This window comes from Lepidochelys kempii, chromosome 23, assembly GCF_965140265.1.
Source record: "Lepidochelys kempii isolate rLepKem1 chromosome 23, rLepKem1.hap2, whole genome shotgun sequence".
Classification (NCBI taxonomy): domain Eukaryota; kingdom Metazoa; phylum Chordata; order Testudines; family Cheloniidae; genus Lepidochelys; species Lepidochelys kempii.
The window spans coordinates 11,025,437-11,049,038 of NC_133278.1; the positions used below are offsets into that span (position 1 = coordinate 11,025,437).

Genomic DNA, 23,602 nt, shown 5'->3' on the forward strand with positions numbered 1-23,602 from the left:
AACTTCCTGCGGAGGAGACAGAGGAAGGGCTCGATCACCAGAGCATACAGCTGGCCCGAGAGGAGGAACCCCTGCAGCACTCCTCACCCGAAGCTGACCGGTTCGGTCAGGGTCCAGTTGAGCCTAGCCAAACACTCCGCGGAAGAGTACAGCACCCGGAGAAAGCTCACAAACTGAGGTCCGAATCCAAACGCCTACAGAGTGTTCAGGAGGTATCCATGGTCCACACTATGGAACGCCTTCTCCTGATCAAGAGACAGGAGGGCGAACGACAGACCATCTCTCCGCCCGAGTTCCAAAAGGACCAACCAGAAATAGGTTGTCAAAGATGCTGCGACCCGGGACAGTATAGGTCTGGTCTGGGTGCATCACGGACACTAGCTGCAGCAAGATTGCTTTCGCTGAAATTTTGTAGTCCATGCTAAGGAGCGAGACGGGACGCCTGTCTCGTAAATCGCGGTGGTCCCCCTTCTTCGGCAACAAGGCGAGCACTGCTCGCCTGCACGAAAGAGGGAGGATCCCGCCCTGCAAAGACTCGGCCCAGACAGTGGCTAGGTCTGGGCCAAGGATGTCCCAGAACGCGCGGTAGAACTGCACGGTCAGCCCGTCCATGCCCGGAGATTTATTGGTGGGCATGCGACGGAGGGCTTCCGAGAACTCAGCCAGGGTGAGAGGCAGCTCTAGTCGGTCTCGGTCACCCACGCTGACCGTGGGGAGTTCCTCCCAGAGCACCCAGGATCGGTCGGATCCGGGGAGAAAAGGCTTGTGTAGAAGTCAAGGGCCCTCCCACACATCTCCTCCGGATCCGTGAGGGGGGGGGTCCCATCTTCCGCAAGAAGGCAGGTGACGTGTTTCTTGCCCCCCCCCGCCATTTTCTCCAGGGCATAGAAGAAGCGGGAGCTGCGGTCCATCTCCCGAAGGCGGCGGATGCGGGACCGAACGAAGTCACCTCGGGCCCTGTGGTCCTCGAGGTGCTGGAGTTCCTCCCGCTTCTCCTGGCACGCTCCGCAGAGGGACGGGTCCTCGGGATCGGCGGCCAGGCGCCTCTCCATCTCTAAGACCTCCCGTTCCAACCGCTCTATCGCCGCATTTCACCGTCGGCTGGTGCCCCGAGTGTAGTCACGGCAGAAGAGCTTGGCACGCACCTTCCCGAGATCCCACCATCGCCGCACCGAGGGAAAGGCACGCCACTGCTCTCGCCAGGCCAGCCAAAACTCCCGGAAGGACGTCACGAAGCTCTCGTCCTCCAACAGGCTGTTGTTAAAGTGCCAATAGGCCGGCCCCGGTCTCTCTGCACGGACGGAGACAGTTACGGTGACTAAATGTTGATCCGCGAATGGGGCCGGCCGAATGGCAGAGGAGTGGGCCTGTGAAAGATGGAAACGGGATAAGTAAATACGGTCCAACCGAGAGTGGTGTGACCGATGGGCCTCCACCCGGAAAAAAGTGAACGTGGAAGTGTCATCTGGGTGATGATCACTCCATACGTCCACTAGGGAGTGATGTCATTTCAAAACAAAACACTGAAAAGTTTCATTCCAAAAAGCTCTATATCGGATGTTTTGACATTGTTGGGACTCTTTTCCTATGTTTTTTTAATCAGAAAGGCAATTTTGGCAAAAATTACACAACTTCACCGAGTGTTTTCTACTTCTGCAGATGGAAAATGGTTCTGCTGAAGATTTTCCATCCGGGTCTATTTCTTGCTGAAATACTTAAACAGGTACAAGCCCTAGAGTAGATGCAGTTATACCTGTATAAAGGTGCGGTCAGAGTTCCTTCCCCACTCTGAACTCTGGGATACAGATGTGGGGACCCGCATGAAAGACCCCCCCAAGCTTATTCTTACCAGCTTAGGTTAAAACTTCCCCAAGGCAAAGATTCCTTTCTTGCCTTGGGACCGCTGCCACCACAACGTGATTCAACAAACAGTCAGGGAAAGCACCACTTGGAGTCCTACTCCCCCAAAATATTCCCCCAAGTATACACCCCCTTTCCTGGGGAAGGCTTGAGCATATATCCTCAACAATTGGTTACAAAGGGACTACAGACCCAAACCCCTGGGTTTTAGAACCATGGAAAAATCAGTCAGGTTCTTAAAAAGAAGGATTTTATTTAAAGAGAAAAAGGTAAAAGAATCACCTCTGTAAACTTAGGCTGGTAGTTAACCTTACCAGAAAATTCAATGAGCACAGAGGAACCCCTCCTAGCCTTAGTTTAAATGTTACAACAAAACAGGGATAAACCTCCCTCAAGCAAAGGGAAAATTCAGAAGTTGAGAAAACCAAAGGTAAACTAATACACCTTGCCTGGCTGTTACTTACTACGCCGGGCTGATTCTACGCCGGGGCTGCACAGCACAGGACAGGCTGAATGGCACTACCTAAGCATATACCATGGCCGGTATTGCATTTTCTTTTGTAAGGGTGCAGTGTGTGACAGCCCAGCTTTCCTGGTTTGACGCAGTCACAGGTCTGATGCTCTGGAACTGCTCTGTATGAAGTCAGACAGGTAGCGTGACTCCCCTCAGGGCACGCCTGTCCAGGGCACGTTACTCTCAGCCGAAGGGCTATGGCCTTCCTGGTCTGACCTCAGAGCATTCAGCATCCCTGTTCACACCATACACTTCCCCTTGGTGGGTCCACCTGGACGGAACCCCAGAGGAAGCTAGAGAGCCCTGCACGCCAGCTCCACAGTCAGCCGTTACTCTCAGCCAGCGTGTAAAACAGAAGGCTTATTAGTCGACAGGAACACCGCATAGAACAGAGCTTGGTAACACAGAAATCAGTGTAACAGCCGTGTTAGTCTGTATTCGCAAAAAGAAAAGGAGGACTTGTGGCACCTTAGAGACTAACCAATTTATTTGAGCATAAGCTTTCGTGAGCTACAGCTCACTTCATCGGATGCATACTGTGGAAAGTGTAGAAGATCTTTTTTACACACAAAGCATGAAAAAATACCTCCCCCCACCCCACTCTCCTCTTGGTAATAGCTTATCTAAAGTAACAACTCTCCTTACAATGTGTATGATAATCAAGGTGGGCCATTTCCAGCACAAATCCAGGGTTTAACAACAACCTCTGGGGGGGCGGAGGAGGCAAAAACAAGGGGAAATAGATTATCTTGCATAATGACTTAGCCACTCCCAGTCTCAATTTAAGCCTAAGTTAATTGTATCCAATTTGCAAATAAATTCCAATTCAGCAGTTTCTCGCTGGAGTCTGGATTTGAAGTTTTTTTGTTGTAAGATAGCGACCTTCATGTCGCTATCTTAGGGGCAGTCAGGGGGCGGGAAGTGGGAGGGGTCGGATAGGGGGCAGGGGCCAGGCTGTTTGGGGAGGTACAGCCTTTCCTACCCGCCCATCCGTACAGTTTTGCAACCCCAGTGTGACACTCTGGCCAAAAAGTTTGCCCACCTCTGCTCCATATTCTGCTCTCAAGGCACATCTCTCTGGAACTCTAGCCATGCTTCTCTACTAAGCCACAGGAGCTTGCTTCTCCTTGGAACTGGCGAGCTCCCTTCATTGCTTGCAGGTTTTACATTCTAATGAATTTCTGTAATGCATCTTGCTGTGTAACTGGAAGAAGACATTGTCATTCTCTTTTCTTGTCCTGCTTCTTTAGGCATCTGGCTGCCTCCCTGCAGAGCACTGCTGGGAGACATCTCCAGCCCGGAGAGCAGGTAGCTCAAGAGGGAGCGTGTTACACAGAGTCACTTTGATCCCGTTCTCACACTGGATTTTATATTCGTTCTTTGTTATTTTTTCCTTGGTCTGAGCAGGGGGTTGGACTAGATGACCTCCTGAGGTCCCTTCCAACCCTGATATTCTATGATTCTATGATAAATGTAACCTAGAATGAAAAGCTTATTGATTCTGCACTGCTCCATATTCAGATCTCAGTTCCCTTTGGGTAAATCTGGAGTCCCCTACTGCCTGCAATGGATTTACACCATTCTAAAAGGGCAATAGATGAGGAAAGAATCAGACATTATTTATGCCTGTTATGAATTCACTTTCCCACCTGCGGCTCACACAACATGGAGCCAATTCAATGTGGGGACATTCAATTCAATGTGGGGACCCGCATGAAAGACCGCCCCCCAAGCTTATTCTTACCAGCTTAGGTAAAAACTTCAATTCAATGTGGGGACATTCAATTCAATGTGGGGACCCGCATGAAAGACCGCCCCCCGAAGCTTATTCTTACCAGCTTAGGTTAAAACTTAAAGAGAAAAAGGTAAAAGAATCACCTCTGTAAACTTAGGCTGGTAGTTAACCTTACAGAGTATCAGAAAATTCAATGAGCACAGAGGAACCCCTTCTAGCCTTAGTTTCAAAGTTACAACAAAACAGGGATAAACCTCCCTCTAGCAAAGGGAAAATTCAGAAGTTGAGAAAACCAAAGATAAACTAATACACCTTGCCTGGCTGTTACTTACAAGTCTGAAATATGAGAGACTTGTTCAGAAAGATTTGGAGAACATGGATTGATGTCCGGTCCCTCTTAGTCCCAAGAGCGAATGGCCACAGAAACAAAGAACCCAAAACAAAACCTCTCCCCCACACCAGATTTCAAAGTATCTTTTGTACCCATTGGTTCCTTTGGTTAGGTGCCAACCAGGTTACTTGAGCTTCTTAACCCCTTACAGGTAAGGAGGAATTTAGGCTACCCCTATGGTTATGACAGGTGCCTTATAGCTGTATAGAGTATTGCCCTTCCATACCGGAGTAGCTGCACCCCTCTCTACTGATATAATTGCATGATGACCAACAGACTAGATCGATTCTACGCCGGGGCTGCACAGCACAGGACAGGCTGAATGGCACTACCTAAGCATATACCATGGCAGGTATTGCATTTTCTTTTGTAAGGGTGCAGTGTGTGACAGCCCAGCTTTCCTGGTTTGACGCAGTCACAGGTCTGATGCTCTGGAACTGCTCTGTATGAAGTCAGACAGGTAGCGTGACTCCCCTCAGGGCACGCCTGTCCAGGGCACGTTACTCTCAGCCGAAGGGCTATGGCCTTCCTGGTCTGACCTCAGAGCATTCAGCATCCCTGTTCACACCATACACTTCCCCTTGGCGGGTCTACCTGGACGGGACCCCAGAGGAAGCCAGAGAGCCCTGCACGCCAGCTCCACAGTCAGCCGTTACTCTCAGCCAGCGTGTAAAACAGAAGGCTTATTAGTCGACAGGAACACCGCATAGAACAGAGCTTGGTAACACAGAAATCAGTGTAACAGCCGTGTTAGTCTGTATTCGCAAAAAGAAAAGGAGGACTTGTGGCACCTTAGAGACTAACCAATTTATTTGAACATAAGCTTTCGTGAGCTACAGATCACTTCATCGGATGCATACTGTGGAAAGTGTAGAAGATCATGGCAGGGGGCATTGCTGGCACATGATGGCATATATCACACTGGTGGATGTGCAGGTGAATGAGACTCTCTGATAGTGTTGCTGACGTTATTAGGCCCTGTGATGGTGTCCCCTGACAGGCTGGGGTTATTAAATCCATTTCACGCCTTGGGGTGGAAGGGGATGGCAGGGAAAAAATTGCAACTCCTAATGGGTCGCGACTAGAAAGTGCAAAGACTGCTCCCTGGGGGGAATCTGCAAAAGGCGGGAAAGAAATAACCCTAGGGGCGGCATTAACATTGCAGGAGGAGGGGAATTGGGCAGGGATAGGGGTGGGGCCGGGGGCAGAGGTAAGGCTCTGGACTTCATGAGGCTCGCAGCTAAAAGAAGGTGCCTCCTGAGCAGAGTGAAGGGTTAAGGGATAAGGGCAGAGGCTCCCAGTGACTCTAGGCGCTGGCTCCGTGGTGGTCTTGGCGGCCATGGCATCAGGTGGTGGACCACCTTCTGCAGGGCGCTCACCCGGGAAGGCAATTAGTGGGAGGAAGCATGGGGAAAGGGGGGCTGGGGTGAGGTTACCCAGATCGAGGCCAGCTGGCAGTAGATCATCTTCTCCCTGGGTGACCAGGGTCAAATCTAGGGCCTCAATCTCCACATACACGGAGGAGAGGACAACTCCGTCTACCCCGGGGGCCTCTCCTCTAGGGCCCGCCTCAACAGTCGCCTCGGGGTTCGCGGGGGGTTCAGCTGTTATCCGGGCAAAAGGAGCTTCCTCAGGGGTCTCGGCGGGGAGGGTATCTCGTGGAGGAGAGATTATACTTTCCAATGCTATTCTGTCTTCCCCTCCCGACACAAGCGGATGGATCTCACTCGTGCCCGTAGTGGAAGGCTCGATATCAGTGCCTCCCTTCCTGGTCTTCCGGGGGGCTTCCACATCGGATGGGTGCAGCGGAACTCAAGCTTTTCGATTGCCTCGCTTCCCCTGGACTAGGGTCCAGCCCTCCATAGCTGGGGGTTGGTTAGCAAGGGTCGTGTCGGGGGGGGCGAAGGCGATGGTTCAGGGGTTCGGGGGGTAACGGTAAGGCAGCATGAGGGGCGGCGAGTTCTCCTTGGGGCGGGCCCTTTCCTATACCCGGTAGTATCTTTGCCACACCCTCCTCCATAGGCTCTACCAGATTGGTAATAGCAAGGGTGGGACTCCCTTGCTCGCCTGGGCGCACTGCTCCATATTCAGATCTGAGTTCCCTTTGGGTAAATCTGGAGTCCCCTACTGCCTGCAATGGATTTACACCATTCTAAAAGGGCAATAGATGAGGACAGAATCAGACATTATTTATGCCTGTTATGAATTCACTTTCCCACCTGCGGCTAACATAATGTGAACAACATGGAGCCAATTCAAAGCCAGGGTTACAAGACTGTCTTTGCGACATTATTTATTTTATTAGAGATGCTCTAGTTCAAGAGGAATTATCTGGGGGGAGTTTTCTGGACTGTATTATACAGGATATATGACTAATTGATCACAATGGTCCCTTCTGGCCTTAGACACCTCTTGCAGTGTCTATGCTCTTTCCAAGCACTATGATAAGTGAGGGCCAGTTCTGTCCCAAGGTAGGTTCCTGCGCTGGTGTCTATGCAGTAGTGGGTTATTTCTGCCTGTAGATCGGGCCCATGTGGAGTCATTTCATGTCTTAGGCTGGATGTCAGTCGTAGCAGCAGTCTTTACTCTAGGAGTGTGTCTTGTAGTAAATCGGGTTCTTTGAGTAGGGAGGTGGGTTCCCTTTTTCCTCTACAAGCACTTTAATGACTGCTTTGGCAGCATTGGACATGGTGGCCGTGACACGGATATTCCCTGCGGAGACCACAAGCGCTTCCTGGCATTGGCCCAGCTTGGCTTTCTTGAACGTTGTGCAGCTGTTGGCAGGCATATAATTGTACATCCTTGCATAGACTTCCTCCATGTCACCAAGGTGCTCTTTGCCTGGGCAGATCTCGAGGCCAAACTCAACACAGTAGAGGTTGTAGTCAAAGGGGTTGGAGAACATGATGGCAAGGGTGAAGGCGTCTGACTTGTACACCAGCAGGCCCACGCTCCCACGAAAGCAGTACCGTCCTTTTGTGAACAGACAGCTCTCCTTGGATCCTGGCAGGATTTGGGGGGAAGGAGGCAGGAGGCTGTGGCCGCTGAAGCAGTAACTCCTGTGGGACGAGAGGGATTGAGATGAACATAGTCTGACTTCCATGGTGCAGCGCTAGCTACTTGGGGACAGCGTGGGGGTGGTGGGAATCAAACAGGGAGGGGTTAGAAGAGGTTTGTGCACTGCATTTGCAAATATTTTAGCACTGAGGCAACCGAATGAAAATCTGTTGACTCTAATGGAGATGTGCCTGCTTAAACCCGGTGTTATTGGTGTCACAGATCCGAGCTGAGTGCCCCCACTCAAGTGCTCACTAGACAGCTGAGAGGCGAATCCTGGCCCGTGGATCTTGGGTGTTTTAAGCCTCTGGAGCCTGAAAGGAGTCCAGACACTGGTCTAGTCTTGGGGTCCCTCGGCACACTCCTGGGGTGCAGTCCCTCCATCTAGCACCCCCTCCTGAGAACTATGCACATGCCTAGCCCTGGGTCTCAATGCTGACCCTTCAGACGCCCCTGTTGCTTAGCACACCATCTCCCAGAACTCCACTTAGAAGTGAGAGCCTTCTGGTGACAGTCTAACTCTCTCAGGATACAGGCAGTAATTGTAAAGCAGAGAACACACTGAGGGTGTGTCTAGCTGCAGACAAACACCCAAGGCAGAGCACAGGTCAACAGACTTGGGCTTGCAGGGCTCATGCTATGGTGCTCAACATAGCCTTGTGAACGTTCTGGCTTGGTCTGGAGCTCAGGCTCTGAAGCCTGGTAGGAGGGCGGGTCTCAGCGCTCCAGCCCCAGCCACAAGTTCAAAGTGCTGCCGACACAGCTATTTTTAGAGCCATAGCGCAAGCCCCATGAGCCCAAGTCTGGTGACCTGGACTCAGACACTCGCTGCCATGAGGGTTTTTTTGCAGTGTAGACGTACCCACAGACACTTTACACAGGATGCTACCATTGCTCGTTTATACTTAACAGGAAAAGCACATGGGAGTGCAGATCAGAGAGAACACAATAAGCTTCCTGACCACAATGCCCCTGGCTAGATCACCCTTCCCTTGATGCCATCTGGGCTCAGGGAGGCAGACAGGGTCAAAGTGCCCCTGAGGCATTAGCTGATCAGGCTGATGTAGTTACAGCACACGAGTTTCCTAGCCAGTGGAACACAAAGGAGAGATGCAGCCAGTATCACATCTGAGCATCTTTGATCACCCTAACCCAGTGGGTCACTTACCAAGAGCCCGCTTGGAAAAGTCTTTCTCCCCAAAATCCTCCCCATACCTTACACCCCCTTTCCTGGGGAAGGCTTGATTAAAATCGTCACCAATTTGTATAGGTGAACCCAGACCCATGGATCTTAAGAACAATGAAAAAGCAATCAGGTTCTTAAAACAAGAATTTTCATAGAAGAAAAAGTAAAAAAAAATCACCTCTGTAAAATCAGGATGGTAAATATCTTAAAGGATAATCAGATTCAAAACACAGAGAATTCCTCTAGGCAAAACCCTAAGTTACAAAAAGACACAAGAACAGGACTATATTCCATTCAGCACAGCTTATTTTATGAGCCTTTTAAACAAAACAGAATCTAATGCATATCGAGCTAGATTACTTACTAAATTCTAAGACTCCAGTCCTTTCTGTTCCCGGCAAAAGCAACACACAGACAGAGAGAGCCTTTGTTTCTCCCCCCCCATTTTGGTCAGGTACCAGTGAGGTTATCATAGCTTCTTAACCCTTTACAGGTGAAAGGGTTTTTTCTTTGGCCAGGAGGGATTTTAAAGGTATTTACCCTTCCCTTTATATTTATGACACCTAGAGATACAAGAATTCAGTTATTGCTGCTGGGAATGTTTTCACTGCAGGCTCATACCTGTTGCCATTTCATGTCACCTTTCTGATGTTTATGTCTGAGGTGGATGGAATCAATATGGGTCTAGAAAATTATAAATCTGACACATGACCTGACCAGGCAAGAAACCTTTCTCCTAATGGCTACTACTTGCCTTCTAGTCATTACACCTGTCTCTCTCCGAGGAAAATAGAAAGCAAAGAGTGTGCTTGATTGGCTGGTTGTCAAGAATACTATCTTATGACGAATGATTCAGGTCAAGATGCAGGAAGAATGAATAAACAACTTCAAAGAACTAAACCAGGGATCGGCAACCTTTGGCATGCAGCCATCAGGGAAATCTGCTGGCAGGCTGGTACGGTTTGTTTCCCTGCAGCGTCCATAGGTTCGGCCGATTGTAACTCCCTCTGGCCGAGGTTCGCTGTTCCAGGCCAATGGGGGCTGTGGGAAGTGGCATGGGCTGAGGGATGTGCTGGCCGCCGCTTCCCACAGCCCCCATTGGCCTGGAACGGCAAACCGCGGCATGTGGGAGCTGCAATTGGCCAAACCTGCAGACGCTGCAGGGAAACAAACCGGCACGGCCCGCCAGCGAATTTCCCTGACAGGCCTCGAGCCAAAGGTTGCCAAAGGTTGCCAATCCCTGAACTAAACAACTAAACTAAACATCTGACCAAGTGTGAAGTAAGTATGAAGAATGTAGAGTCAGCCACCCTTATGTTACAAGTAAAAGGGGGCATTCAGTGAGGCAGAAAGGGGAGAGATTTAAAACCAATCAAAAGTTTCTATACACACACCAAAGAATTGGCTAGTGGGTCTCACTGCCAGTAGATATCACAGAGGACAAGATCTGATATGGATTTGTAAAATAGGGACTGGAGATTTATCGGCAGAATGAGACCATCCAGAGTGACAGGAGAGAGGAGAGAAGGAACAAAAAATGTCTTGCTTCAAAGCATGAACCAGCCACAAAGTGACGAACGGGGGGGTGAGGAACAAACTTCCCCTGGGGGCAGGACTTCCCTCTGCTGCCCACTGATGGGTTTTCTGCATCTTCCTCTGAAGCAGCAGGCGTTGGCCATTGCTGAAGATAGGACAATAGACTGATACAAGGCACAAAACTCTGTGAGTAGCCAGCAAAGGAGATGGCAGCTGGTGCGGGAGTGACACGGAGACACATTCCCGCTGCCCTGATGAGGCCTCACCAGTGTCGAATAGAGGGGAACGATCACGTCCCTCGATCTGCTGGCAGTGCCCCTACGTATACATCCCAAAATGCCATTGGCCTTCTTGGCAACAAGGGGACACTGTTAACTCCTATACACCTTCTCGTCCACTGTAACCTCTAGGTCCTTTTCTGCAGAACTGCTGCCGAGCCATTCGGTCCCTAGTCTGTAACGGTGCATTGGATTCTTCCGTCCTAAGTGCAGGACTCTGCCCTTGTCCTTGTTGAACCTCATCAGATTCCTTTTGGCCCCATCCCCCAATTTGTCTAGGTCCCTCTGTATCCTATCCCTACCCTCCAGCGTATCTACCTCTCCTCCCAGTTTAGTGTCATCTGCAAACTTGCTGAGGGTGCAATCCACACCATCCTCCAGATCATTTATGAAGATATTGAACAAAACTGGCCCCTAGGCCCTCCAAGACTCTCAGGGGCCAGGGGCTCCCCCGAGGGGGGCTTTCACCTCTTCGCTGCCCCCCCCACCTGCTCCTCTTCTTCCCTGGGGCTCGGCCGGCTGGAGCGATGCCATCGGGGCCTGCAGCGCCCACGTCGCTGGGGGGGAGGGTTGTTTCATGCTGGCAGGGAAGGGGGAGAGCCACGGGCAGATCTGCTGGTGTAACGCAGCCTAGCTCAAGTCACGGTCCGTGCTCTGCTGAGATCCATAGGGGCTCTCCATCTCTGCGTGTGTGTGTGTCTCCGTTCACAGCAGCAACACAAACAACAGCCCCTGGCAATTACCTCCGCAGTAAGTTATGGGAGAAGAGAGAGTTGGGGGCACCCAGAGCCCATGGCCTGAGGGGGAGGAGGAATGGGAGGTGCACAGAGCACCTGGCTTGGGAGGAAGGGCAACACCAACTCTCTGAGCTAAAAGAGGAGCTGTCAGTTCCTCCCAGGGCTGGGTTTACGGCACGCAGCTGAGACACCAGTCTCTCCACTGGAGGGAGTGATGCACACAGGCTTTCTCATGACCCTGTAACAAGGAGGTGATAGAGCTGATAAAATTGGCTGTTCCTGGTGTTTCCTAAATTTATTTAAAATAAGCCCTGTTCAGAATGTGCCCTGCCATTAAACGACAGTCAGGATATTTGCTGCTAGCACAGCCCTCCTCACCCCGAAGGATAGTCACGGCCATCCAGCACATGCCCCTCACACGCACTAGTGCAAGAGACAGGGAGGGTGGAACTTTTGGATGCTAAGAGAAGAAGTTTCCATCTCCCCAATCCAGGCCAGCCTCCCCTGCATCCCTGTCTTGCTGGCATCCTCCTAGTCAGTACATCTCTCGCTGAGGTCTCTGGGTGCGCACAAAACTTGAGACATCTGTGAATGAAACAATGTGAAAGGCGGTGACAATGGAGACTGAGAAGCAAAGGGAGCTGAACCAAGGACATCATGGAATGAGCTAAATCATTACAGCGATAATCCTCCTGGCAAACTTCATCCCCCCCCCCCCCCCCCACACACACACACACACTTCCACCCCGAGGCACAGAGTCCTGCACTCACACTGTAACCGCTTCCTCCGATAATTCCCACATACATCTCAGCAGCTACGGAGCACACTCTGCCCTATGGCACAGGGTGGCATCTGGGGAGCAGAGGAATCTCAGCTCTGAAAATAATGGACAAATCCTACAGCAATAACAGGGACCTCGGAAGCATCATTTCTGATTCCCAGAGGTGGGACAGTTTGACAGTGGCTCTCGGAGAGCAACAGGCCAGAGCCACAAAAGTAGACCCAGTTTCAAACAGGCCAGATTTTAAACTGTTTGGTCTCTGCTGTGGGCCAGTGAAGATTTAAGATCATGACAAATTTCCTCCTGCTCACAGATAGACAATCTACCCATGATTTAGCTCACAAACAGTATGCTACTCTGAGGATGATTTTGGCCCATCCTTGTAGCACCACATGATTCTGGGATTTCACCATTTAGAGGCAAATTATCAGCCAAAGATGGGATTCCCCCTCCTCCCCTCGCCAATTTCGAGGAAGTGGAACATTTTTCTGGATACAAATAATGAAAGATGTCCAAGGTTTCTTTGAGTCCTTGAGTCTGGGGCGTGGACTCAGACTTATGTTTTTCAGGCTGACCAGAGACATTGCTGCCAGAATGACCCAGCTGAATGTCTGAACCGAACCACCCACAAATGACAGTTACTCACTGGCGTATATAGCCGACTCCTCTTCCATCGCTGGGTCCTCTTCAGGCTGCCCCTTGCTGCCATTGCCAGTTCTCAGGGGCTCAGGGAGGGTGGGGGCTCCTTTCTTCAGGATGCAGGTGATGATGGGGGCAGACACCAGCAGGAGCAGAACCAGGGCAGAGGGGAGAAGCCAAACTCCAAGGGACATAGCAGGCCCTGGGGTGTGGGAGGAAAGGCAGAGGTAGGGCTGTGCCATAGTTTATAACACCAGAAGGGATCATTGTGATCACCTTGTCTGCCTTCTTACATAAGACAGGCCACAGGATGCCCCTGAACTAATTCCTGTTTGAACAGGGAGGTGGAAGGGCGGGGAATATTCTGCCCAGTGACACAGATTGATGGGGAAACTAGTATTGAGATCATGTACGATCTGGCTACATTTGGGCCCTGAAGAGTGTTGAGCGCCCCCTGAGAAATGCTGGGAGCTCTCCCATCCCACTGACATCTCAACACCTTGTGGGACCTGCCCAGCGACTCTCAGCATTAGACATTGGGGATTGAAGCAAAAAAAACTTTGGGCCAGGAAGTGAGGAGAATCCTGTGTCCACTTGTGTCCAGTCTGAATTGCAGGTGTTCACCTCACCTGGAATTCAGACCCAGCATTAACTCCCGGACTGCTGAGAAAGTGCCAAGAGAGAGAGAATGGGCAGGGCCTCAGTTTTAGCTCTCAGCAGGAAAGACCCAGCTCAGGCCAGTCTGGGACATCGGGGTCAGGGCTGATGCAGAGGGGAGAATGACCCCTGTTGAGTAACACATGCTGCTCTACTCCCTGCAGCACAGTACTCACCACACAGTGCCATATGTGTCATGGGTGAGGGTTACCTGAGCACACAACACCGACATCTTCTCTGTGGTTACAGTTATGGTCTTCCCAAGGCCCACTGCAGCATTCCGTGAGGGCAGCTTCTCTCCCTGTGCAGTTAACCTCAGTTAGCCAGATGGGGGTCAGACTCTTCTCCAAACTCAGCCCACCCTGGGGCTAACAACACCATCCCACAACCCAGCTGCCTGCACACAACTCAGCCCACCCTGGGGCTAACAACACCATCCCACAACCCAGCTGCCTGCACACAACTCCAGCATTGTTTATGTCCCAGTCAACATCACACACGCTTCCCCACTGCTGGTTGTGAAGCACCTCGACTCTCCCAGCGCAGTGACTCGAGCCATTCACCACTCGGAGCTGAGCTTGCTCTGAAATGGTCAAACCTACAAGTGAACCATGGGAATAAAGACATAGAGAAGGGGAGATTAGGTCTGACCCATGAATGTCCTTTCTAGCATCCTTTATGTTCACATATGCTTACAGTGGGATGTTCCCTGTCTTCTGGGGACCTGGAGCTGACCAGCTGTTTTCTTGAGCTAGGGCTTAGAATATGCATTTTAACAGCTTAAAATCCTAACTGTATAAAGGTAATGAGTTCTCTTCAGCTCAGACTATTTGCAGCAAGGGCTTCACAAAAAATATGACGATTTCCCAGTTGAACATATACCTCCCTTTCAAATTGCTTAATCTATTTGTAGAAACTCTACCCATAATTCCTTCCTTCACAGATGGGTGAGCCTGTGACCTGCACTATACATGGATTGCACTATTGCAACTGAAACCACTTCAAAAACCAATTTGTTGAACCTGTGCAAACCCAATGTAGATGTTCTCATTTTGATTTTGGCAGTTTTGATATTAGCTTCCCCCTGCGAGAACAGGAACAAACGGAACCAAGATAAGTATAGACACGCCAGCTGGCATGGTTTTTACTCAGCTTGCAAACAGCACTTTAGTTAACCCAGTGCAGGTTTGCACCTAAGGAACTGACTGAAGCTGAACAGCAGTGGGAACCCAGGTCAAGGGAGGGAGCATCCCACATCATCCACATCAACTGGAAGGGAGCATCCCACATCATATCATCCCATTCGGAATCCAGGAGTCCTGACTCCCAGCACCCCCTTGCTCTAACCACTAGACCCCACTCCCCTCCCAACTTTAGGAATAAAACCCAGGTGTCTGGATTCCCAGGGAAAGGCTCTGGAGTAAAAGGTGCCAAAGAAACCTTATTTATGAGGCTTTTAATATTTCTGTGCAGCTGAACACCAGGAGAAAAGGGCACTCACCCCCGAGCCAGCCCAGCAGGGCGAGCAGCGCTGTGTTCCCAGTCCCGTAACCCCTGGAGACCATCTCCACAGCCCTCGCTGTGAGCTGTGTGGCCCCCCTCAATGAGGACTGCTCAGTGGGGAAGGGAGATCCTGGTTCTGGGCTTCTCCAATCTGTGGGTTTCATTTCTCAGGCTGGCCAAAGCTGCAGCGGCTGGTTTCCTGCATGAGACGCATGATGCGCCAGACTCGCGAGTACAGGAAGGGGTGTGAGAAGACACCTGTGCAGAGCCCAGAGGGGTATGAAATGAGCCTCCTGGCAAGACCTTGCACCCCATGGCAACTGCTACAATTCATGCCCCATGCACCTCACCGCAGGGACAGCCTCAGGTACCATCTGGCGGGGCTTAGCTTGGTAAACCTCACCCACTCCCATCTTCGCCTCTCTGCATCTGCTCGTAGCCCCCCAGCACCCGTTGCATAATCTCTCCCCCTATCTCTGCACCTGTTGATGCCCCCCAGCCCTTCCCACTGCCTCTGCACCAGCTCCCCCCAACCAAGGGGGCAGACGGTCAGTGTTTCACTCATGCTGTCATGCAAACCCTGTGCTGGCAGGGACTCGAGGAGCGAGGAAGGCGTTCCTGGCTGGCTGCTGGGTGCTGTGGCTGAAGCAAGCAGTTGTCTGCAGGGCCTGGGAGCTGGAGAATAGCTTCTGGCTGGCTGCCAGGGCTCAACTAAGATGAGCTATGAGGAAGTGGCCCAAGGAAATGTAGATCAGCAATTAGTTAAGGGGCGCAGCACAAGGCTGCTATACTTCAAGGATCCCTGGTTTTGGACCCAAAGCAGTGGGTGGGACTAGGTTCCCCACCAGCCTCTGTGGGAAGTGGCTATGCCATTAGGAAGGGAATTAGAATGGTGACACCGCAGGGAAGGGGGCTGCCCTAGGACTGACTCAGCGGGGAGCTGTGGTCAGTGAACTGAGTCCAAGAGGGTGGCGCAAGTAGAGGCAAGGAGTCCCAGGGAAGAAGCCCTTGGGGCGCTGCTCAATTCCAGAGTAGGAACCTTTCAACCTAGCCAGATCGAGCGAGGGTACCGTGATGGGCCCCATTGGGCTGCTTAAAGACTGAGCCCAGGGAGGGCTATAGGAAGATGTACCAGCTGAAGGGGGACTGAGACAGGCCACCATTGGACTAATTAGGGGTGTCAGAGCAGGAAGAGTTAGAGGTTGATACCAATGGAGAAGGTACCAGGACGGGCCCTATTGGACTGTTAAAGACTGAGCCCAGGGAGAGCTACAGGACATTTTGGACTGTGTACCCCAGAAGAGGTTTGTTGGTTTCACACACAGACTTGGGCTGAGTCACTGAAGACCTGCCTGACAAGTGCAGCAGCCAATGGGGGCACCATGAGCGGAGAAAAACTGCGGGCATCCACGCACTTGACCAGGGGGTGCTTGCGATAGGTGGGTGTCAGCCTCTTACAGTGGTACCAGAAGTGGGGATCATTACAGAGACATTCAAGAAAGTTTTTTTAAAAGCACAGAGAGAAGAGAAAAGCATTTCACAGCACAGATTGTCACCAACCAAACTGCAGAACCCCCTGCTCTGGAGTCTTACAGCAAACCACCCATCACTGGTGAGCCAATCAGAAGGGATTCTTTAACCACGTGATTTGTTGTGGAATCACACGTCACTGAACAGTAAATTGCATCACAGTTTCCTAAACCAATCACAAGGATTTTATAACCCCATGGATTTTTGATGGAATTATTCAGCAGAGCATATTAAATTGTAAAGTAAAGATAAAATACTAATTCCAGTGAGCATGTATGTAGGTTTCTTTATCAACTTTTTTACAATACCTGTGTAAATTCAGCAGTTAACCTTATTTGTTTCTTAATTTGGACCAGGAATAAAATGTCCTCTTTCTCCACAATTCTTTTAGCATTTGTCTTTAAAAACTGGTAGGCTGGCCCTAATGGAATTACATGCCTAAATTTTATTCCAATTTCCCTTATTCCATATACTCAAATAATGTATTTCTTCCTAACCTTTTATATTTATTGGAAATTAGCACCTATTGGTTTAAGATGTATTAGGGGCCTCTTAATTTTTGTAAAGTTTTTGACAAACAGATAAATTTAAAAAAAAAGTAGGAAAACATGCAACACACACCCATCACTTCCAACCTCAAATGAGTGTATGTTCAAGCCAAGTTGTTCACTATTTATAAATAACCCTTTCAAAATACATTCAAAGTAGTTTTATATTATTTTATATATGTGTCTTTCTCACACACACTTGTTTTTTCAACATTGTTTCATATAAAACGCACAGGATACCTCACTCAAAGGAAATCTTATGGTGAAAATTCATTAATATGTCCATTCGTGAGAGAAAATGCAGGCCTAGTTTTAGCTACCTTTTAAATCCTCTGTCCTCAAGCTATGCCCTTTTTGGTAAGATCTGAAATGTGGATTAATTAAAGTTCTGTGTACTAAGTAAAATAAAAACAGGAATGAAGTATTTGGGAACCCTATATGTTAGTATTTGAGAGACAATATTTACAAACAAAATTTTATTCTTAAGGTTTAGCAGTAAATATTTTGCATTAATAACGTATTTGGCACATTTAGCAACATACACACAAGAGATTAACAATCACTAAACACTTAGATATGCGCACACACACACACTAGTACACAGAGTTATCTGATAGAGCGATCTGAGAAACAGTTAATTTTTTTCATTTTATTTATCGTCACACTGAAGCAGCACCAAGGTATTAATGTTCTTTCTCTTATAAAAAAATTGTTGTATCGTGTCATACTGTCTGGACTGGCTCACGACTGTGAATGCTACCTCAGGGCAGACTGCCAGAAAACAGAACAGACCCCCCCAAGCTGGTGGTGTGTTCTATAATTAGATTTCACCAAATGGTGGTAGAGAGGTAACAAGTAGCCAGTTTCCCAAAAGGATCTCAGGGCTACCCAGATTAACCCAGGTTATTCCAGCTGTTAGAATCCAAACAGCCCAGAGATGAAGGATCTTTCCCTAACGCCATACTTACAGCTTCTTCTCACAGCAAGCAAACTCACAGGGTCACTACCCACGTGGGCTCTTCCTTTGATTACACAGAGTGAGGAATGCACTTAGCGTCTTTGACCTCCGATCACCACACACACAATGATCACTTGCCTTAAAATTAGCACTTTTCTGTTAAAGTTCTTCATTTGCGTTCCACAAGGCTTCTTTTTCGTTTGATGGGTTATTTATTTACACTGTGGATGTTTGCTATTACATTATAACAGGAAACAGATAAGTGAAAACAAATGCATGTAACATCCCACTAGTTTTCATTAAGTTTAAACACCAAATATACTCTCACCAATCGTTTACCAATCATTTGGATCTGTACTAATACAGAAGTGAATTGGTCTGCCTTCCAACTCTGGATTTATAAACATTGAATGAGGCCTGGGGCTTTGGCATGAGCTGGCACCTGGTCTGCCAGCCTCACATATAGCGCCTTTAAAACCATAACCTCTAATGCAGTGGTGGGCAACCTGCGGCCCATGGGCCGCATTGCAGCTCATCAGAGCAATCTGACTGTGGGATGCAAGACATTTTGCTTACGTCCGCAGGCATGGCCCCCCGCAGCTCCCACCACTGCTCTAACACGCCCTCCCCATGCCTCCACTTCACGTCTCATAAACGTTACTGTTTTGCCCTAACCAAAGAGAAGGGGTTCTGGTGAAATAAAAAGGACTTTACAATGCTGAAAAGAGAAACTAGCTCATCCTTTTCACTAAAAGCATTCGCTTGTTTTTGAAGTGATGCCTACATGAATTTCTAAACATGCAAAAAAACCCCGACAAAAACAATCTTCACTAAGGGCAGTTTACAAGGATATGATATGTAACCCTTCTGCCTGTCAGAGTTGGCAGCAACAAGGGCTGGGTTCAGTATCTAGGGGCTCCATTCCAATAACACAATGCAAAACCAGCTCAAGCCCCCACCCAGTGACCTGGGACAAATACATACCACCCCTGCAGCCTCCAGGAGACAATACTTCCCCTCTCGCAAGCACATAGTCTGAGTGTAGCAAAAATCCTTTTAATAACAAAGACAAACAATGTGGCATTATGTTGGGGAAACACCACCTAGAGGATTCATAACACAACCCATGAGCAAGCAAATTGGGGCATGTCCTTTCCCTTTGGTTCTTGAGTCCATCAACCCAAAATCACCCGAAGTCCCAAAAGTCCAATGACTCAACAGTCTCTGACCCCCGTCAGAGCAGCCCCAGAGTTCAAAAGTTTATCTACAGAGTTTTACCTCCCAACCTGGGTGGAGATTGGGAGGGGGGTTAAGGGGCACCTTACGTGTTCCAAAGCTGATGGCCCCACCTCTCCATGGGGCTCCGCTCTGCCAGCCACCCCATGAGCTGCTCTCAGCATCCGGCAAACTGCTCTGCTCCACCAGGCGCTCTGCTCCACCAGCCGCTCTGCTCGCCGTCCCGCAAACTGCAATGCTCTGCTCTGCCAGCCATCCTGCAAATTGCTCTGCTCCATAAGTTGCTTTGCTCGCTGTCCCGCAAACTGCTTCACCATATATCTTCATGTTCCCCCCACTACTTAACACAACACTCCGTGATTTCAGCTCTAGGTACGCTCAGCTCTTTTCTGATTTCAGCTTGTAGTAGGAGAGTCTCAGTACAACGTGAATTCAGCTCAGCAGCCTGTAACTAAACTCCTAATTCGAATCAAAATTAGCTCTGATATTCCACAGTGGAGAGAGGGGGAAGCGCACTTAGCATGTGGGGCCCATGCCAACAAGCATTCATACCTGTCCCCAGCCTCTCTTCATTCACAGAGTTTTGGAACCCATGTCCCTTGCCTAGCGAGTGCTACTTAGTTGATGGCGAGTCCCTCCATCATAAAAAAAGGCCAAGTACAGTTCCACTGTCCTTGATTCCCATTATCAGGGTGTCTTAAATATAAAGGGAAGGGTAAACCCCTTTAAAATCCCTCCTGGCCAGAGGAAAAAGCCTCTCACCTGTTAAGAAGCTCAAGGTAACCTCGCTGGCACCTGACCAAAATGACCAATGAGGAGACAAAATACTTTCAAAAGCTGGGAGGAGGGAGAAAAACAAAGGATCTGTGTCTGTCTCTGTGATTTTTTGCCGGGGACAGAACAGGAATAGAGTCTTAGAACTCAGTAAGTAATCTAGTTAGGTATGTGTTAGATTATGATTTCTTTACATGGCTGAGAAAACAGCTGTGGTGAATAGAATGAATATTCCTGTCTGTGTGTCTTTTTTACAACTTAAGGTTTTGCCTAGAGGGTTTCCCTATGTTTTGAATCTAATTACCCTATAAAGTATTTACCATCCTGATTTACAGAGGTGATTCCTTTTTTACTTCTATTAAAAGTCTTCTTGTAAGTAAACTGAATGCTTTTTCATTGTTCTAAGATCCAAGGGTTTGGGTCTGTGGTCACCTATGCAAATTGCTGAGGCTTTTTACCAAACCTTCCCCAGGAAGTGGGGTGCAAGGGTTGGGAGGATTTTGGGGGAAAGACGTGTCCAAACTATGTTTTCTCAGGAACCCATATAAAGTTTGGTGGTGGCAGTGGAAGTCCAAGGGCAAAGGGTAAAATAGTTTGTACCTTCGGGAAGTTTTAACCTAAGCTGGTAAAAGTAAGCTTAGGAGGTTTTCATGCAGGTCCCCACTTCTGTACCCTAGAGTTCAGAGTGGGGAAGGAACCTTGACACAGGGTAATAACAATTTATTCTTCCTGCCCCAATAACAGAGACACTGGGGATCCCACAGGCGCCAATGTGACCATTTGGGCAGCTATGGCCTCATTCTCGGCGTTGTGGGTGTGCCTATGCAAATGAGATTGGCCCCTGAAGTTCTTTTCCACAATTTGCCTCACCTCACCACCAGATGTCAGGGTGGAGTTCATCCTGACCCTGCTTACAGATATAAGCTCAATTGTAAATTGTGAAGAAAGTTTCCAGGATACGTAAACCTTTGATCATTTACCAGAAGGTTTTACAATAAAAATGTCAACCCTGAAAAGCCAAGCCAGAGCTTTGTAACAGCATAAAGGAGAGCGAGAACTTCTGTAGCATCTGACACTATGTGAAAAAGCTTGTCACCCCACACCCTACCCCATGCCTCTCTTTTCCTGACCTTTTTTTATTTTATTTTATTATCTGAAACAGCCATCTCCTTCTTCTCCTGCAGCTAAACTCACTGGTTTTAATCACATCAAGCAACATTTTACAAAGTAAACTGTCATAAACTTTTCAAAGTTGAATATGAAAAAAACAGGAACCTAGGAATAAAAGACCTGACATAGATTTGTGGGGCGGTTTGACTATGGACTGAAATCTTTTTTTGTTTACTGTAACAGTTTTGTATCCATTCTTTGTTAGTTGCCTTGCTATAGAAAGGGCCAGCCTTTGTCTCACAGAAACATTTGCTGTACTTCAGAAGGCTTTATTGCCTTTTTTGGATTATTTTGCCAAATTTTGTCACGGTGCATGGAGGTCGGCTCTGGGGTGGGGGATGTTTTTCCAGATAACAGGCTACAGACTTTGTCTCTCTCCTACATGCAGTTACAAAGCTTTTCAAATCTGATATTTTTTATCTGCAAATGACAGTGGGGATTAAACTGTACCCTGGAATCTAACACGTTCTTCACAATTTACAAACGAGGTTTATTAATGATAGGTTTCAGAGTATCAGTCATGTTAGTCTGTATCCGCAAAAAGAAAAGGAGTACTTGTGGCACCTTAGAGACTAACAAATTTATTTGAACATAAGCTTTCGTGAGCTACATCTGATGAGGTGAGCTGTAGCTCAAGAAAACTTATAGTCAAATAAATTAGTCTCTAAGATGCCACACTTACTCCTTTTCTTTTTGAGATTTATTAAAAGGTTTATGTTCCGTCTTCGTAATCTGCCTTTAGAGGAGTCTTTTGTTCATGGGTTTGTTTTTTATGGGGGTTTGCATGCTGGGTAATTCATTTTTTATAAACAAGTTTATGCTTTTATTTAAAAGTTTGGGATAGTCTCGCTTGTAAATATTATAATGTAATTTTTATTTCACCAGACTTCTTTCTCTTTGCTTAAGACAAAACCATGATGTTTATCAGCGGTATGGTGGAGACAAGAATTTGCTAAGAGGTTACAGTTTTAAAGGCACTAAGCAATGTGCATTTTGATAAAATCGCAGAGAAAATAATATTTTGGGGCCACTCCAATTGATGATAAAAATGAAAAAAGTAATTGTCATACAGCTGCATAAATTATTGCTACAAAAGTAAAGATGTTGGTGCATTTTGATTATATCACAGGGCTTTTTTAGTATGCCTGAGCTGGGGGTTTTGAAGCAGTGAGCTGCACAGTGCTAACAATGACTTTACCCCTCTACACCATTTAGCTTTCATGTTTCTTCACTGTTGTTCTTTTAGGGTCCAGTATGTGTCTTAGGCTATTGTGACAGGGTCGGGCCAGATGGCTATAGGAGAGTACCTTTTTTTTAAGCAAAAAGACATTTTATTTGCATAACACAAAAAAAAAAATCACCAAAAAATAAAATAAAACAAAACTATGCAACAAAACAAAGCAAACACCTTCAGGAGGGAGAAAGTGTTCACCCTGCCTTCTACCCTCTATCACCCCGCCTTCTAAATTTTGCCAGTTCTCCGGCGGGGAAGGATGCGTGGCGGAAAGGTAAACGCCGAGATAGAACAGTGGACCCGCACTCCACCGGATGGTCTGAAGCACGGGTGGGCGGGAGCTTACCTGCCGCCAGTCCCCCACCGCCAAGCCATAGCTCTTGACCCAGTTGGCTCGGGCGGAGGAGGCTGCCGAATAGATGGCCTGGTGATTAATAACCAATCGCGCCAAGTCGCCGGGTCCTGGACCACGAGGAGTACGTCATCGGCATACGCCAACAGGACCAGTCCACAGCTCCAGCTCCCACAGCACCAACCCTGTCAACTTCCTGCGGAGGAGACAGAGGAAGGGCTCGATCACCAGAGCATACAGCTGGCCCGAGAGGAGGAACCCCTGCAGCACTCCTCACCCGAAGCTGACCGGTTCGGTCAGGGTCCAGTTGAGCCTAGCCAAACACTCCGCGGAAGAGTACAGCACCCGGAGAAAGCTCACAAACTGAGGTCCGAATCCAAACGCCTACAGAGTGTTCAGGAGGTATCCATGGTCCACACTATGGAACGCCTTCTCCTGATCAAGAGACAGGAGGGCGAACGACAGACCATCTCTCCGCCCGAGTTCCAAAAGGACCAACCAGAAATAGGTTGTCAAAGATGCTGCGACCCGGGACAGTATAGGTCTGGTCTGGGTGCATCACGGACACTAGCTGCAGCAAGATTGCTTTCGCTGAAATTTTGTAGTCCATGCTAAGGAGCGAGACGGGACGCCTGTCTCGTAAATCGCGGTGGTCCCCCTTCTTCGGCAACAAGGCGAGCACTGCTCGCCTGCACGAAAGAGGGAGGATCCCGCCCTGCAAAGACTCGGCCCAGACAGTGGCTAGGTCTGGGCCAAGGATGTCCCAGAACGCGCGGTAGAACTGCACGGTCAGCCCGTCCATGCCCGGAGATTTATTGGTGGGCATGCGACGGAGGGCTTCCGAGAACTCAGCCAGGGTGAGAGGCAGCTCTAGTCGGTCTCGGTCACCCACGCTGACCGTGGGGAGTTCCTCCCAGAGCACCCA

At 48.8% G+C, this 23,602-nt stretch overlaps 1 protein-coding gene across 3 annotated transcripts; it reads right to left on the bottom strand.

Annotated features, from left to right (window-relative positions):
- Positions 1-6,793: 6,793 nt before the first annotated feature.
- LOC140902059 (DELTA-sagatoxin-Srs1a-like) lies at positions 6,794-22,747 on the bottom strand. 3 transcript variants are annotated; one of them, XM_073321706.1, is made up of 4 exons: positions 19,237-19,542; positions 13,584-13,673; positions 12,723-12,917; positions 6,794-7,559 (listed from the first exon to the last, which is right to left on the bottom strand). In XM_073321706.1, the coding sequence occupies exons 1-4, from the start codon at positions 19,472-19,474 to the stop codon at positions 7,150-7,152; spliced, it is 933 nt and encodes a 310-aa protein (XP_073177807.1). In that variant the 5' UTR covers positions 19,475-19,542; the 3' UTR covers positions 6,794-7,149. The 3 variants fall into 3 exon arrangements, 2 of the variants coding, with proteins under 2 accessions (XP_073177807.1, XP_073177808.1); XR_012155998.1 differs by lacking the exons at positions 12,723-12,917; positions 13,584-13,673; XM_073321707.1 differs by lacking the exons at positions 12,723-12,917; positions 13,584-13,673; positions 19,237-19,542 and adding an exon at positions 22,672-22,747.
- Between the last annotated feature and the right edge of the window lie 855 nt (positions 22,748-23,602).

Bases quoted from the DNA above. Each gene is read 5' to 3' on its own strand.
- LOC140902059 (XM_073321706.1), bottom strand. From the start codon at position 19,474: ATGAAGATATATGGTGAAGCAGTTTGCGGGACAGCGAGCAAAGCAACT. The intron at 13,674-19,236 runs GTAAGGTGCCCC...TTAACTGCACAG, and splicing joins GGCCATCAGCTTTGGAACAC to GGAGAGAAGCTGCCCTCACG. The intron at 7,560-12,722 runs GTGAGTAACTGT...CTCGTCCCACAG, and splicing joins GGAGTCGGCTATATACGCCA to GAGTTACTGCTTCAGCGGCC.